This window comes from Helianthus annuus, chromosome 8, assembly GCF_002127325.2.
Source record: "Helianthus annuus cultivar XRQ/B chromosome 8, HanXRQr2.0-SUNRISE, whole genome shotgun sequence".
Classification (NCBI taxonomy): domain Eukaryota; kingdom Viridiplantae; phylum Streptophyta; class Magnoliopsida; order Asterales; family Asteraceae; genus Helianthus; species Helianthus annuus.
The window spans coordinates 74,946,651-74,962,613 of NC_035440.2; the positions used below are offsets into that span (position 1 = coordinate 74,946,651).

At 40.0% G+C, this 15,963-nt stretch overlaps 1 protein-coding gene across 1 annotated transcript; it reads right to left on the reverse strand.

The window, feature by feature from the left end:
- Positions 1-12,549: 12,549 nt before the first annotated feature.
- Positions 12,550-15,715, reverse strand: LOC110873139 (40S ribosomal protein S15a-5). The gene is made up of 3 exons (XM_022122063.2): positions 15,536-15,715; positions 14,785-14,945; positions 12,550-12,896 (listed from the first exon to the last, which is right to left on the reverse strand). Exons 1-3 carry the CDS (start codon positions 15,663-15,665, stop codon positions 12,798-12,800), a joined length of 390 nt encoding a protein of 129 aa, XP_021977755.1. The 5' UTR covers positions 15,666-15,715; the 3' UTR covers positions 12,550-12,797.
- Positions 15,716-15,963: the final 248 nt, after the last annotated feature.

Genomic DNA, 15,963 nt, shown 5'->3' on the forward strand with positions numbered 1-15,963 from the left:
TTGCTGTCCATGCGACCCGCGTAAGGGTTCTTCCCTATTTAACGCGACCCGCCTGGACTTAAAAAGAGTTGAAAAATAATCAAGCACTCGCGACCCGCCTTCACTTACCATTACCTTTCACGCGGGTCGCTTGGTTGTTAAAAGGTTTTAAAAAATAATAAAGTATAAGCGACCCGCTTCATATTGGCTTCACACTTCATGCGGGTCGCGTAACAGTCGCAGTCGGTGTCACCTTCAAAACCCCCAAATCGATGTCATTTGAAACCCTAACCTCTTTAACAACCCCCTCCGGCGATTCACAAACCATAACCACCTCCCTTCACCACCGTTTCACCACCCCACTACCATCATTTTCGTGCATCCCTCACTGCCCTCATCAGTCATCGCTGCCACCACCTTCATCCACGACCATTTTTCATCCGCAGACCACCATTATTTACCACCGATCTCCACCACTGTCACCACTAACCTCACCATCTCCCACCAGTCACTGAACACCACCATCCATATCATTTCCACCGCCGCCTGTCTCCACCAGTTAACCACCGTCTGCCATCCACCATCCACCTCAGCCGCTGCTAACCGCTCAATCACCCACCATTTCACCATCATATCCGCCTCCATACCCCAGTCATCATCAACCGCCAGTCCGCGCGCCACCAGTTCACTCAACCCACACCACAGTCACTTCGGTTTGGTCGCGTTTCAGGATGTCAGGTGAAGGATCATCTTCGGGTGTCAAGCGCAAGAGGCGCACTACTCGTGCCCAGGCAGCTGCACAGGAGCAGCCGGATACTCCGGTGCTTCGAGAGATTAGATACAGGGATGCTGGGACCCCACACGGGCAGAGTGAGAGGCTGGTTGAGAGCCCGTTGTTGCGTTTTATGGTGGGGTCATATGAGTTTATGAAATTCGAGGCAATTAAGAAGGTGAAGTTGTTAGAGAGTAAAAGGATTGACTGGGATTTGGTTAGGAAGTTGGGACAGGTCGAGAGAGTTCAGGAGCTTCTAGGGGATAAGTTTAGGTGGGCGATGGATTGTGAGATGCCTCAGTATTTGGAGCTGACTATGGAGTTTCACTCCACATTCATTTATAGGCACCCAGGGGGGTTCGATCAGCCGGATGTGGTTTCGTTTGCGTTGGGCAAACAGGTTTACAATATGAGTCTGATACAGTTTGCAGAGGCGACAAGGTTGTATTCGGCTGAGGAGGTTGGGTCAGATGAGTTTAGAGGTTTATTGAGGCAGGTTTTGAGAGACCCGGCAGAGGCGTGTGTAGTGAAGGAGGATTTGGCACGTTTCTGACACACCATTGCTATTTCACCATATTCTAGCAATTTGGTGGCGTCAGACATTAGAGATCCGATTTACAGGTTCGTGCACAAGATTTTATGTTCTACTCTGATAGGAAAGCACGAGGGAGACAAGGTAAACCAGCACAGTTTGTTTTGCTTGATGTGCATGGTTGAGAGGCGGCCGGCCAACCTAGCTAGTATTTTGGCATGGTCTTTAGCGAGGCCGAAGAAGGGGGGTGGTACGGCCAGATTGTATGGTGGGCCGTATATCACTATGTTGGCAGCCAATTTGGGTGTGTTTGCTGAGTTTCCGGCAGAGAGGATGACTGAGGGACCCGCTCCATCTCTCGTGGAGTTGAGGAGTTTACAGCTAGCTAGGATTGTCACGTTTATCGAGCCGCTAGCATGGACAGAGATTCTGCCAGCACCACCGTCTCCGGATCCGACTGCCGAGGAGGCAGCGACCACCACGATTCCGGAGCGGTACCAGGTGCCACTTCAGAGACATCAGCTCCCAGCACGGGAGTATCCTTTCAGGCCGCCGCGGCCAGTGCCGCTGACTTTGGAGGGTTTGTATGATAGAGTGGAGGAGGTTAGACAGGAGGTTAGACAGGAGGTTGAGCAGGTTAGGCATGAGATGCAGCTGGGTTTTCAGGGTTTGTATGATTACTTCCATATACAGCTACCACCGGTATTGCAGCCACAGCAGGGGGGTCCCGCTGGTGGAGAGGAGGAGCCTGCTGGTGGAGAACAGGGTGGAGCGGGAGATGCATGAGGATGAGCAGCAGTGCTTACAGCAGTTATATCTTTTGTTTTATTTTTTTTTTATGCTGTTTTTGATCCTCGTTAGTCGGTTTGTATTGATATGATATATTTGGTTGGTCGGGTTTTTTGGGTTGGATGATACTTGTGATGATACCTTGATGTATATATTATCTTGGTTTTGGTATGTTTGAGTGATAGGTTGTTTCGATGCCGCTTCCGTTCGCGTGTCCGAGTTAGTACAGTTTGCTGAGCGCGTTTTGGATTGGAGGGCATGTGTGGTATCGACTGGCATACTGACAGTCTCACATATGATTCAGCTAAGTCGTTCCACTTGTATACTTGTATATTTATTTATTTATTTTTGTTTTTAGGTTTTAGGAGTCAGGTTTACATCCTTGCATTAGGGACAATGCAACATTCAAGTGTGGGGATGGGAACTTGTAGTTAGTGAGTCTTGAGTCGAAAAAAAAAAAAATTTGAAAAAAATCCAAAAAAATTAAAAAATAGAAAAATGTCTTTTGAAATAAGAAGTTTGCATAATAAAAACGGAAAATGATAGAAAAGTCGGGTTTTTGATCGGGTTCAAATAATAATAATATGAGATAAAATATTCGTGCTTGTGTCTAGTTTGGGATGCGCGGGTAGGCTTGATTCGGTTTCGGGTTCCTTTGATATTAATTATACCTAATTGTCGGTCTACTAGTGGGTTCTCATCTAGGGAAAGTGGGGAAATTGAAACCGCCAATAATAGTATAAGGGATGCCGTTATAAGCTAAGATCGTTAGAGTTTTTGGTCATTATCTCGTTGAAAAAATAAATAAATAAATAAGCGAGCTAGAAACTAAATGAAAGTAGCCATTCTATGTAATCTGTGGTTGGGGATAGCGACTCTACAGCCGGAATACCGCTAGAATGTGTGAAATCGACCTTGCAAAATAAATAAAAAGTACCGAGGCCTATGTAATCTGTGGTTGGGGATAGCGACTCTACAGCCGGAATACCTCTAGGATTAGGGAAAGCAACGTCTACGCTCGTAAATGAAAAAAAAAATGGAAAAATAGATTTGATTTTAAACTCTCTTGATCTTGGTATAAGGCGGTTGGGAAATAACCCAGTGGTGGTTCCTTTTGTCCTATAAGCTTGAGGGGGGAGTAGGTGGACTTGCAATTCGTAGCGTGAGACCCTAGGTGGATTGACCGAACTTGAACCTAAATTGCATGATAAGGGCTTGAAACCGGGTTGGGTTTAAGAGGATCATTATACTTGCAATCGCGGCTAACACGAGTATCGATTTAATAAAATAATTTAAGCTTTTGTCCCGATCGACTATCTTGGCTATGATTCCGTTTGCATTATTCTTTTTCGAGGACGAAAAAAAGATAAGTGTGGGGATATTTGATGTATTGCAAAATACATCGGTATTCGCGTCGGTTTTAGTCGTTAGTTAGTTAGTTTTAGTGTCGGTTTAGTTTAGAATGTACATACTATTGATTTATTTGTGTTTCCAGGTCTTTACAGCTAAAAGGAGCGAAAACGAGCAGAAATCTGGAATGGCGGAAGGCTGGCACGGAAACCGAGGAAGTCGGGAGCGGAAACGAAGAAAATTTGCAGTTCTGGAGCTCCCAGGCGGGCCGCGTAGACTTAACAGTCAACTTCACGCGCCCCGCATTGACTTAAAGGAAGAATTGCAGGAATAACTACCTCTCGCGACCCGCGTCAACTTAGGCATGACTCTTAGGCGGGCCGCGAGAGAGTTGTAAAGCGAATCAGGATTGTAAACCCTAGGCGACCCGCGTTAGCTCAAGCCATTTCTTCACGCGGGCCGCCTAAAGAGACTGTGTCGGCAGAATTACGCAGATTGCATGGCAAGTTAGGGTTTTTGGGTTATATAAGAACATATACGCGTGCACAGCCGAATAACTACGAACTTGGGCAACTTTGGGCAAGAATTGGCTGCTGATTGAAGGCTGTGGACGTGCTTGAAGCATCTTGGAAGCTTGGAATCATTGGGATAGCGTTTTTGAGCATTCGGGAGTGAAGATTCGGGTTCTACATACCTTTTTCTTTCGTTCTTTGTTTGTTTAGACTTTGTTACCAATGAATTCAGTTGATACAATGCTTTTGACTTTGTTTTTGATGATGTTTTCCGGCTAAAACCATAAACTACCTAGGCGATGACTATGGCATAATAAAGTTTGGATTTTTATTTGATTATTGATGTGGGTGTGGACTTTTCTTGTATTGTAAACACTATGATAGTTTGTCTTGGTGCATATGTGTGCTTGTGATTATTTATTTATTGTTTATTTGTTCCATTCGATTCTTGGTGACGGTCTTTATCACGGAATAGAGTCGAATTAGGGTTCTTGACTTAGGTGAGTGTCTATATCACATAATAGGTCATTAATTCTTTAGGGTGAAAAGTGCACTAGTAACCTTAGGAACAATATTCGGTAATTAATTAAAATCAAGTGTGCTGCTAGACTCGTCGCGGAAAGGCTCGAGGATATTGATAGATCTCGGAGTAGTTATAAGGAATTAACCACCCATTGTCTATTAAGCCAAGATTAAACCCATAGTTGCTTTAGACGTTCGCGCGGCAAAGTAGAGCGTCTTACATAAGCACTTTCAAGAAACTAGAGGACGGACAAGAAATCTAGAAAACCGGTGAGCATAACATCCTAGGTAGTGCCACAAGAATCGCCTCGAGAGTGTTTGAGGGGCTTAGTGGTATCTTAATAGGTTTAGCATTAGAAGATCCCGGTTCCACACCACATCATTATCATTTAGGAATCCATTCTGAGTTTAGCCTGCGTCTAGCCTAGGTAGTCTTCATTCTCACTGATCAGACCCTTCGTTTTAGTTCGTGTCTAGCTTTCTAGTATTATTTTATTTATTTAGGAATTTTTAGAAACCCCCCCCCCCCCCAAATTAATAAACAATTTAGTATGTCGTGTCAGTTTGAGTCTAGATAGAGTCGTAGCGTAGTCAGTAGAGTCTCGTGGGTTCGACACTCGGACTTACTTTAGCTTTACTACGTCGATCGGTTCACTTGCCGGTTGCGTGTTTTAGGGTTTAGGTCGAGTCTTAGTTTTATAAATTTAAAGCTTAGAGAGTCTAGAAATAGGGTAATTTAGTTAGTTTTATTTGACCCATTTTCAGCACATCACCCACGTCAGTAGTTTACCAAAAGGTGTGGTCTTAATTATCTTATAAAAAACCGGAAGATAAGTCCAAACCGTGCACACCCATATTTGTTTCAAACTTTGCTTGGTTAATTAACCGAAATTAACCATAACCGATTAACCGTAACTGAAGTTTGATTATGGTTATGGAAATTCCATAACTGAAATAGCGGTTATGGTTATGGTTAATGATAAAAACCAAACCAAACCGACTCATGCACACCCCTATGTACATGACATCCAGTTGGATCATTCTAGCACTGGATACACGTATACAAATAATATGCTTTGAAGATGGTTTCACAACAGAACGTCCATTAATAAACCTAGAAGTAGAGGTGCACAAAAAACCCGTACCCAGAACCGGACCCGATAAAAAACCCGAAACAAGTTATTTTTGTACCCGGGCATTGTATACCCGTAACCGAACCCGACCCTACCGTAGGGTATGGACAGGGTATACATTTTGAACTCAATACTTGTAACCGAAACCGTACCCGATTTATACCTGGAACCGGTCATACCATATATCCGAACCCGGTTATACCCTATACACGATACCTGTTTTTTTAATACCCGAATTTTTAAGGTATATTTTTATGTTTACTTTGCAACTTTTATATTTAAGTTTTTTAAAAATGCATATTATAAAACAAATAATTTGTAAACGAGTGAATTTATGTTATTGTAATTTGTTTTTAATTACTTTTACAAACCAACTTTAATTTCTAAACACATTTATTTTATGTAATATAAAAAAATTAACATATTTTTTAAAATTGGGTATTAATGCCCGGATCCATACCTGGTTATAACCGAATAGGGATGGTAAAAATACCCGAGTCGACGGGTATACCCGAAACCCAACACAAATGGGACGAGTATACCCGATACCCGACGGGTATTGGGCCGGGTATGGGATTAGTTTTAAAAATTTTCACGGGTATGGGTCGGGTATGGGATTAGATGATACCCGGCCCGATTACCCGAAACCACATACCCGTTTACCCGAACTATATACCCGATCATATACCCGATTTTTTTAATGTATACTTCTCTTTTCCATTAACCCTTGTCTTTTAGTATATGCATTTGATAATAGTATTTATATTTTGTATGTTGTGAAGTATATGCATGTGAGTGTATAAGTATTATAAAGTTAAAAAAAGTATATCGTACATTACGGCTTAACGTACTTCACGTACAACAACGTGCGTGATTTGTTCTATAACATGCGTGATTAATGTTTTCAATATGTGTGATTATTGTGTTTCAACATGCGTGATTTTGGATTTTTGAGTTATAACGTGCGTGATTTTAAAATGAACGTGCGTAATTACCTGTCGTACGTGATGTACGTTAAGCCGTAATGTACGTTAACCTTCCTCTATAAATTTATTATTAATTTATAGGGTAAATTACACTTTTCGTCCTTTATGTTTGTACCAGATTGTAACGGATACCCTTTAACTTCATTATTTACAGTCACAGTCCTTTTTGCGTTAAAAGCATTACACCTTAGGTCCTTTATCACTAACTCAGTTAATTTTAAACGTTAAGTCATATAATGTGCACCTCATGTGAGGGCATTTATGTCTTTATACACCCTTAGGTCCTTCTTCCCCTTATAAACCATCTTTAACTAGTATTTGTACCCACCGCGCGTTGCGGCGGCGTACTTGACTCTTTCCGAACTAAATTTATGTCGAAATAGAGTAACTGGAATTTATACCGTCGAATGAAAACATATTCTATTTTACCCCAAAAAATGCTATGTTAAAAACTATGCTAACTCGAAACGTAGATATGTGGTTCTTGAGCAAAATTTATATCGAAAGTTGAACCAAGTAAAAGATAAAGAAAACGTACCAATCCCTTCCTCATTGCGGCTGGTTTAAACAGAAACTAACTCTAATTAAATACCATCGAATCAAAACGTATGAAAGAACTGCAAGCCCAAAACAAAACCATCAAACCCCAAAAATGTATGAAGAATGCATACACATACCAAGACAAAATCAGACTTTTTGTAACTATTTCAGCTATATAGTAAAAACACACAAAAAATCATATTCTTATCAGTAGTTTCCTGCAGAATCAACGTATAAAGAGCTAACATACAAAATCGCTCTCTCGTAAATCTCTGGTGGGTCGATGTGGTTCTCCAGATTTGTGGTGGTGGTGGTTTTTAAGTGTTTGTAAATGATCCTAATGAAGGAGAATTGCCGATAACTAAGGGCGGTTTGTTAGCACTTTTAGTTTGTAGAGTAACTCTTATATGTTTACCGATATTCAAGGCAATGAACGACACTACAAAGCCTAAATTTCTGTTATAAAATAATATTTGTTTAAATAAATAGAATATTGGTTATTTGATTAGGATTGCTTAGCTTTCAATACAAATTGCATTTAATCATTCAACTGTTGCTTCAAGCTATGTTCCCTATATAATAAATCAAACTATAAAAGCCCAAAAGACTCAGAAGATAGAATCCATTGTTCCTCCAAATCAAGCTAATAAATAAATTTGATATCAATCTCAATTAAGATGCAATCATCTCTGTCTAATTAATCCTAAAACCTCTTAAATTCATAGACCTAACATGGATTTGGAACAAAGCAACCCATAAGAAAAAAAAATCAGAATTATAACCATCAACAAATTGAACATCACTTGTTGATAAAAATTATACAACTGAAAAGAACAAAGCTCAGATTTACCTTACTCGCCAGTTCTGAGTTCTGTAGTGACCGGATTCTGGGCAAACACTCACCTACTCGTCGGAACCGGTCAAATTAACAACTGAATCGCCACCGTTCACTGGCCCTAGACGACGCTAATCTGCTGGGGGTTATCTCATACCGAATCCAAATCACCGTGACGGCCAGAATCCGACTGCCGGAGTTCGTCTTCGTCGAAACCCTAGGGGTTCTGTTTTTATTTTTGCCTCGGAACCCTAGGGTTTCCCAATGATGGATTCAGAGGCGAGGTGCGATGGCGGGAGCGATGTCTTCGCCGCTGTCGTCTTCGTCTTCCGCGTTCATCCCAGAGAAACACAGAGAGAGAGACACAGAGACAGGAGATAAAGAAAGAGAATGAGCCATGTTTTGTTGCAGGTAGAAGAAGAATGTGGCAGGGGCCATTTTTGTAGGTTTAGGTTAGAAATAGAGGATGGTGAGTGAGAAGGAGGATGAGAGGATGTTGAAGAGGGTGATTAGGAGAAGAAAGAGGTGATCCGGCGTTGGGGATTGACGAAAGGTAGATAAGAAGACAATGGCACAACAATAATGTTAGGGGCAGTTTTGTCATTTGGTGACACATTTCTTAGGGGCAGGTATGTCATTTGGTCGGGTCACCGACCTTTGTATTTAAGACTATATAAATTCTTTATTATACACCCTCATTCTTCACCCTCTGTAACAAAAAGAAAAAACAACCATCCCACCACCACGTATGACCACCACCGGCGTCTGCAACCACCACCGGCGTCTGCAACCACCACCGCAGCATGTATAACCATCTTTATCACATCTATCTCTCTCTGGCCACAATCCGTGAAGAACGAAGTTTTCCGATGAAAATCCCTAACCCTAGATCCTAACGCGCCACTACCACCACCATGAACGCCACCACTGCACAACACCACCACCCTTCCATTTATAACTACTAAGATCTCTGTTACAGATCTGAGTATCGTTTCCGTTTCCTGCTGCAAAGGTTAGATTGATAATGATGATGCTTAGTGATGCATTTTGCCCTAATTTGATTCAGATTCAAGTGTTTAGGCTTGTATCTAGTTTTGTTTCTAGAAAAGCAGTTTTAAAGCTCTTTCTAGATAGAATTAAATCATGAGTCACTTATTTTCACTTAATTATGTTAATATTTGAGTTGAATTGTTCCAGATTAACTGTTGGGTATAAGGGAAAAAAAAGAAATTGTAGAACAGAGGGCCATGATTAGCTATTAAATTATTGGTTTTAATTGGATTAATTGCAGATTTTTTATGGAATTGATGTATATTCTATGAAAAAATTGGGGGGTATTAGATACTAATGAAAATTTGGGGACGAAGAATGAATGGTGGTGGTGGTGAGTGGATGTCGCCGGAAATGGTGGTGGTGACTAGATGTCGTCGGAAATGGTTGGTGGTGACTTGATGTCGCCTGAAATGGTGGTGGTAACTGGACTTATCGGAAATGGTTGGTGGTGACTAGATGTCGCCAAAAATGGTGGTGGTGACTGGATGTCGCCGGAAAATGGTTGGTGGTGCTTAGGGTTGCAAACGGTGGTGGGAGTGGTGTGGCGGATGAGGTGGGTTAGGGTGGCTGAGGTAGTGGTTGCTAGTGTTTAGTTTAGAGAGAGAGATTTCAAAGTGAGAGATGAGAGTTATTTATTGTTTTTAAAAATTATTTGTCTTTTATTTATTATAATAATTGTAAATAAATTGGTAAAAAGACTATATTACCCTTGTATGATCAAAGTTAACTGAAAATTTTAACTAAGTTGGGGTCAAAGGACCTATGGTGTAATGAGTTTTCCAAATAAAGGATTGTGACTGTAATTATTAAAGTTAAAGTGCATCCACAGCAGTCCGATACAAACATAAAGGACAAAAAATGTAATTTACCCTAATTTATAATAAGTTTTATATGTAATGTATATTTTTAATTTATAATAGTTGTTGTATAAATAAAATAGGGGAAATGGACTGTATCACCCTAAACTATGTAAAATTTGCCAATACCACGCCCAACTTTCAAGTTGGCTCCCACCACCCTCTACTCGACAACTTGGTGTCACTGCCACCCCTTCGTTAAATAATCACTAACTCAGTTAGGTTTCTAATCCTACGTGTCAAGGAACTTGTGAGATGGACAACCTACATGGCAAGGGACTTGTGAGGTGGACAACCTTTATCATCTCTTTAAATCACCCAAACCCATCTTCCCAAATCTTCACCAATGTCACTCTCCTAACCTGATCTTCCAAATTCCCAAATCTCAAATAACTCTCAAAACCCTAACAACAACAACATCTATCCAAACCTTCCTCAAATGGCTCTAGCTTATCTCAGATCAAACAAAACCAACCCCACCTCTCCGAATCGAATACTCTGATCGCCGGCGGCACCTTCTCCACCACCGGCGGCACCTTCTCCACCACATCCTCCGTCACAATAATCGCCTCAGTTACCGTTTCTTCCGCAACAAGCAACGGTTCCGTCACTTCTGTAACGGTTTTCACGATTGCTTCAAATTCTAGGGTTTTCAGATCTGTCGCCGTCTTGCCGGAGCGATCTTGCCGTCGCCGTCTTGCCGGAGCCATGGGTTGTTGGTATTGTGTGTAACAATGATTTGGTATTGTGTGTAACCCACTAATGATTTGTAAAGTTGTGTTCTTGATAAAGATTGAATGCAATCTGAGATGGGTTGTTGGTATTGTGTGTAACCCACTAATGATTTGAGCATTTGTTGTTGTTTCTTGATCTGGGTTTCACAATTCTCAACTTTTATGTTTAAAGTTTGGTTCTTGATGAAGATTTGAGGTTCTGGTCTTGTTTCTTCGTATGGGTGTTCTGTTTCTTGAAGAAATTGATCATCATACTCTATTTTTGGATTGATTTAGCTTTTGTTTTGATCTGATCTGGATTTTGACCTTCAAAAAGTTAAGATCAGATCTTTCAATTTTTCATCACATTTAAACGAACGGTGATGGTGTTTGCGTTTGATTTCTGGCGGTTGTTGCCGCCAGAAAAGGTGTCGGTGATGACTCGAGTTCGACCGGGTGGATAATGTTTCCGGTTCTGATACCGCGTCTGGAGTTGATTTTGAGTTGAATCTCCGGCCAGTTGGCTTCCGCCATTTCGCCGGAAAAGTGATCAGCCGGTTAGCTTCCGCCATAGGAAGGAGGTGGTGGCTGAGTTGATGGTGGCGGTGTTGAGAAGGGCGAAGGAGGGGAGGCGGCAGAGAGTGGTGGGGAAAGGGCGGTGGTGGGTGGTTGGTGAAGATGATGATGGTGGCGGTAGTGTTGCAGCTAGGGAGAGAGAGAAGGGGGTGGGGGGGTTGGTTGATGACTGATGTAGGGTTTTATAAAATAAATCTTTTAATTTTATATTTTTAATCAAATACAAAACATAATAAAAATCCAAGTCATCATCTGCATGCCACATAGGCTTAAAAAAACTAACTCAGTTAGTGTTTTTTTAACGAAGGGGTGGCAGTAACACCAAGTTGTCGAGTAGAGGGTGGTGGGAGCCAACTTGAAAGTTGGGCGTGGTATTGGCCAGTTTTGCATAGTTTAGGGTGATACAGTCCATTTCCCCAATAAAATAATATAATAATTACAATAGTAAAAAAATGTATTTAGAAATCCCAACGTATATCTTTTGACAAACTAATGTGTAAACCCGATACCCACGGGTATACCCGATACCCAACGTGTAATTACCGGACAAATACCCGACGGGTATTGGGTCGGGTATGGGACGCGATTTTATAATTGGGTACGGGTATGGAATTACCAATACCCGACCTAAACCCGACCCATTGCCATCCCTATACCGAACCTTACCTGGTTTCTCTTAATACCCGATTTTCCAATACCCGAGCATACCTGAAACCGGTTCCATACCCGGAATCAGCTCCATACCCGATACCGGGTATTAACAAAAACCCGATTTGTACACCTCTAATTATAAGTGCTATGAAACCATCATATGTGAATGTGTATTCGATCCTGCCTTCATTCCCCTCTTGTTTAACTACAACGAAAATTGATGCGACTAAATTTATATTTAGGATTTAGGCCAGGCGGGGTTGACAAAGTTCAACATGTGATGGCAGACTTCAACGCGTTGAAGTTCCGTGATTCCCACTGCCACAACAAAGTTCCACGCGTTAACCTTCCACGAAATCAATTTTCATTATTTTTATCACGGCGTTATTGTTTTGTTTTGGGAGGGTAATTGTTGGTTGAGGGAAATTGTTGGGTGTGGTGATGAGTGATGACCACCCCCACTAAAAAAGGTTGTGAGTGATGGAAAAATGGTTGCTGACATAGCGAAACATGATTGGATATTGTGAGTGATGAATTTCTATAACTAGTGACCACCCCCCTCCCCTTAGACATGGTGTTACAGAACTTTAACAGCTAAAAACTACTATAAACCCACATTACATTTTACATATGATTACCTTTTAAACTTGTTTATGTTTAAACGATTAACGTTTAAAGTTCTTCAATTATTTTCAACCTTTACATTTTATATATATTTACAACTTAAAATTGATTACAACATCATCCAATTCAGACAGTAAATTTGATGATAACAAGGATGATTATAGAAACATTGTTACCAAGACCTGTATTTATTAATAGCACATATATTAATAACTACCATACAAAATCACAGAACATTGTTGGGCATTCTCATACTTAAAACCGGTTTTTTCTTTCAAATAACATTTACTGATTTGCAGACTAATGAAATCAGGACTTGATGGTTCTTCATTCAAACTTCATGATCAATCATAACAAGCAAAGAGACGTGTGCTCAATAAAAGTAGCCCAGAACCTGACCGCCAACGTTTTGTCGAATAGCCTCTTCATGGTCCAAGACGCCATTCGGGGTTGTTATCACCACATAGCCCCACTACATTAATAGAACAGAGAAAAATATATTAAACGTGAACTCAAATCACTGGATAGATGATGATAATAAATAATGACAATGATGATGATAACGATAAGGATAATGATAAATGACGATGATTATGATAATGATAATCGGGTTAATTGTGTAAATGAAACCAGCCAGCTCTGATCCAGGTAACCAACTTTGTAAGCCTCCCAAACATTCAAGAAACTAATTCAAGGCAATCTTTAATGTTGACATGCAAAAAAAGTCAACAAGGTCAAAGGTCACACCACGCTGCTCTTAAATGGAAGTAGCTTTTAACAATATTAATTAAAATAAAAAAAATGATCACTTATCTTCATGTTGAAAAATAGGAAACAGTCTTTGACCAAAAGATTCTAACTGTATTGGGTATTTGGGTAGTGCCTAGCAGTTGGCACATGCAGGGTGTAGTTAAATAGCAAGGAATATCAATCTAAGTACAAAAAGGAGCACTGAGACTGAAACTGAAGTGCATCAATAATATGTAAGTATCAGTGTTGTAAGAATCGCTAGTTGGCCTGTGAGGTACCAAATAGCGATTAATCAGGATTAATCGGATTGGGATTTTATATGTAATTTTCAGTTTTATATATATACACACACATTTTATATGTATTTTTAAGTAGACATGTTTTAACAGACTCTTCGACCCAAATTTTCAAATAGATAGGATGAATTGCCGGAGCTTGCAGGTTTTGGTCAGGAACCTGGCCAAAATTTGGCCGGAAATGCTAGTCTGCCACCGATTTTTGGCCAATAGACTGGATTTGACCACTGTTAACTGCCTACTTATTAATTGGCCGATTAGATAAAGTTTACTCGTTGAATCTGCGACTAATCGGAGGACGGAGGGTAGTCGGGATTTTTACAACCATGGTAAATATAGGTCTTCACCTCGTCTGAAAATGTCTAAATTCTAACGGCCAGCAAATGGAGTTATAAGTGATCAGAGACATAGTTGTCAATAGCGATCGCTATGGTCGAAGGTTGCAACAGGGTATGTAGCCATAAATAACAAGATTTTAGTTGTTTTTTTTTATTTAAATATAAACAGAGATTAGATATAGCTATAGAATAGCTGGATTTTAGGTTTATGTTAAATATACATGTAACATATCGTATATACCAGGGTATTTTGATATAATAAAATTGTAATCTTTTCTAGTGTATCGCTATTTATAAAATAGCGATAAATAGTGCCTCCTATTTATCACTATTCGCTATGTAGCATATAGATATCTTATCGCTATTTGTCGCTATGCGCCATTAACAACCATCAGAGAGATGGAAGACCTCTTAAAATGCTTAAATGTTAAGATACCACGAAATGAGAAGTTGGTCAATAGACTCTTGAACCTTGATAAACAACCATTTGTACACAATTCCACATATCTTGTAGTTTCTCAAAGGGTTCATACAAAAAGATGCTACATAATGGAAGATGGATAGATAGATAAGGCAAAGTGTGGCCTTAAATAACGGTGACACATGCAAGTCTTTAAAGTTTAAACTAAATATCTAAAAACTTATTACCTGAAGTGATAAGAACAGCAAAAATATTACTAAAGTGATAAAAATAAGCATTCACATTCTGTATGAACCAAACCTTTTCCCAAATGAACCTAACCCAATAAGCTAAACCATTTAAGATTTTGCAGGCACCATTAACAAAATATAGCATCATGGTCAACTGAGCATAATAAATGCACAAAACAAGCAAATTAAAAGCATATAAGTAGAACCAGGTGTGTATCATATGCATATAAAGATATAACAAAAAAAGTTAACATGAAAATGTTTATAAACAAGAATCAAATGATTACATAAGTTATAGCGGCATATAAAGTTTTAGATGTTAAACCTGTTGTGTTGGAAGGGTACGTAGTCTATAATTCTCTATCTCATGAGCTTTGATGTCTTGTCTATACGTAAGAGCTCGACAATCTTTAATCCTTCCTAGCAATTCAACTTTGATCTGTCCCACTCTGTGAGGATCATGTACTTCAAAATTCTTAACATACCCTGTCATTCAAAACAAAAAAACTAGTACCCTGAAAAATGTGCACAGTGACATTCAGCCTTGGTTTAAAAATGCAAGAAGCGCACCAAGGCAACAATGTCTAAAACCCAGGCGCAAGAGCAATGCGCCGCAAAGTGGTTATATAATTTTTTATATAACTCGTAAGGTTTTAGCATCCCCTACCAAAAATTTAGCTATAGATAAGCTGCATATATGCTTTAACATATAAATTATGTACATGTACAGCCTAAAAAGCCTGCTGTACATCATCCTGCTGCACAAAAGAGACAATGTACATGAGGCGCGCCTCACCTTCGCCTCATGTAAAACACTCGCCTTATGTCACCCGAGGCACATTCCTTTACAGCTAAGGTCGCTTCAGCTTCTTTTTAATAACTCAAAACTACAGTTGAGCATAATAACTGAACAAATATGCAATAAACTGAATCTATGACCTCGCTCACAATCATCAACAATTGCACTAACAAATAATATTATACAAAATATCTCTAAGTCTTAAAACCCTAACTGTATATAAATAAAATCAAGTAGACAAATCAAGGTAATAAGAGGTGATTCGATGAGAAAGTACCTCGTTGTTTCATGATTGTGAGGAAAGAGGAGATGACATTGGAGATCGGTTGAAGCTGAGCCGATGCGAAGCCTCTCTTCTCGGCGTTAACCATCGTTCTCAATGCGTCGTTCAAAATCCTTCGCCCCATTGCGATTTCGCCGACAATGTGTGAATTGACAAGAACCCTAGCGAACCAAAAGATGTGGTTATTGGGCTTAAATTTGGTACCCGGTTCGTTTCTTTAAGCCGAATCGGTTTGTTTTAGTTAATGGGCCATTTCCCAAACTAGTTTTTCACTTTTTTGCTAACGTCTACTTTCATAGTTTGATATATTAAAGGAAGTAACGGGCTGTTTGTTTACCTCTTAATGAGGCTCTTAATGATTCAGACCTCTTACTGATTCAGCACTTAATGGTTCAGACTGTTTGTTTCACGAGCATATGTCT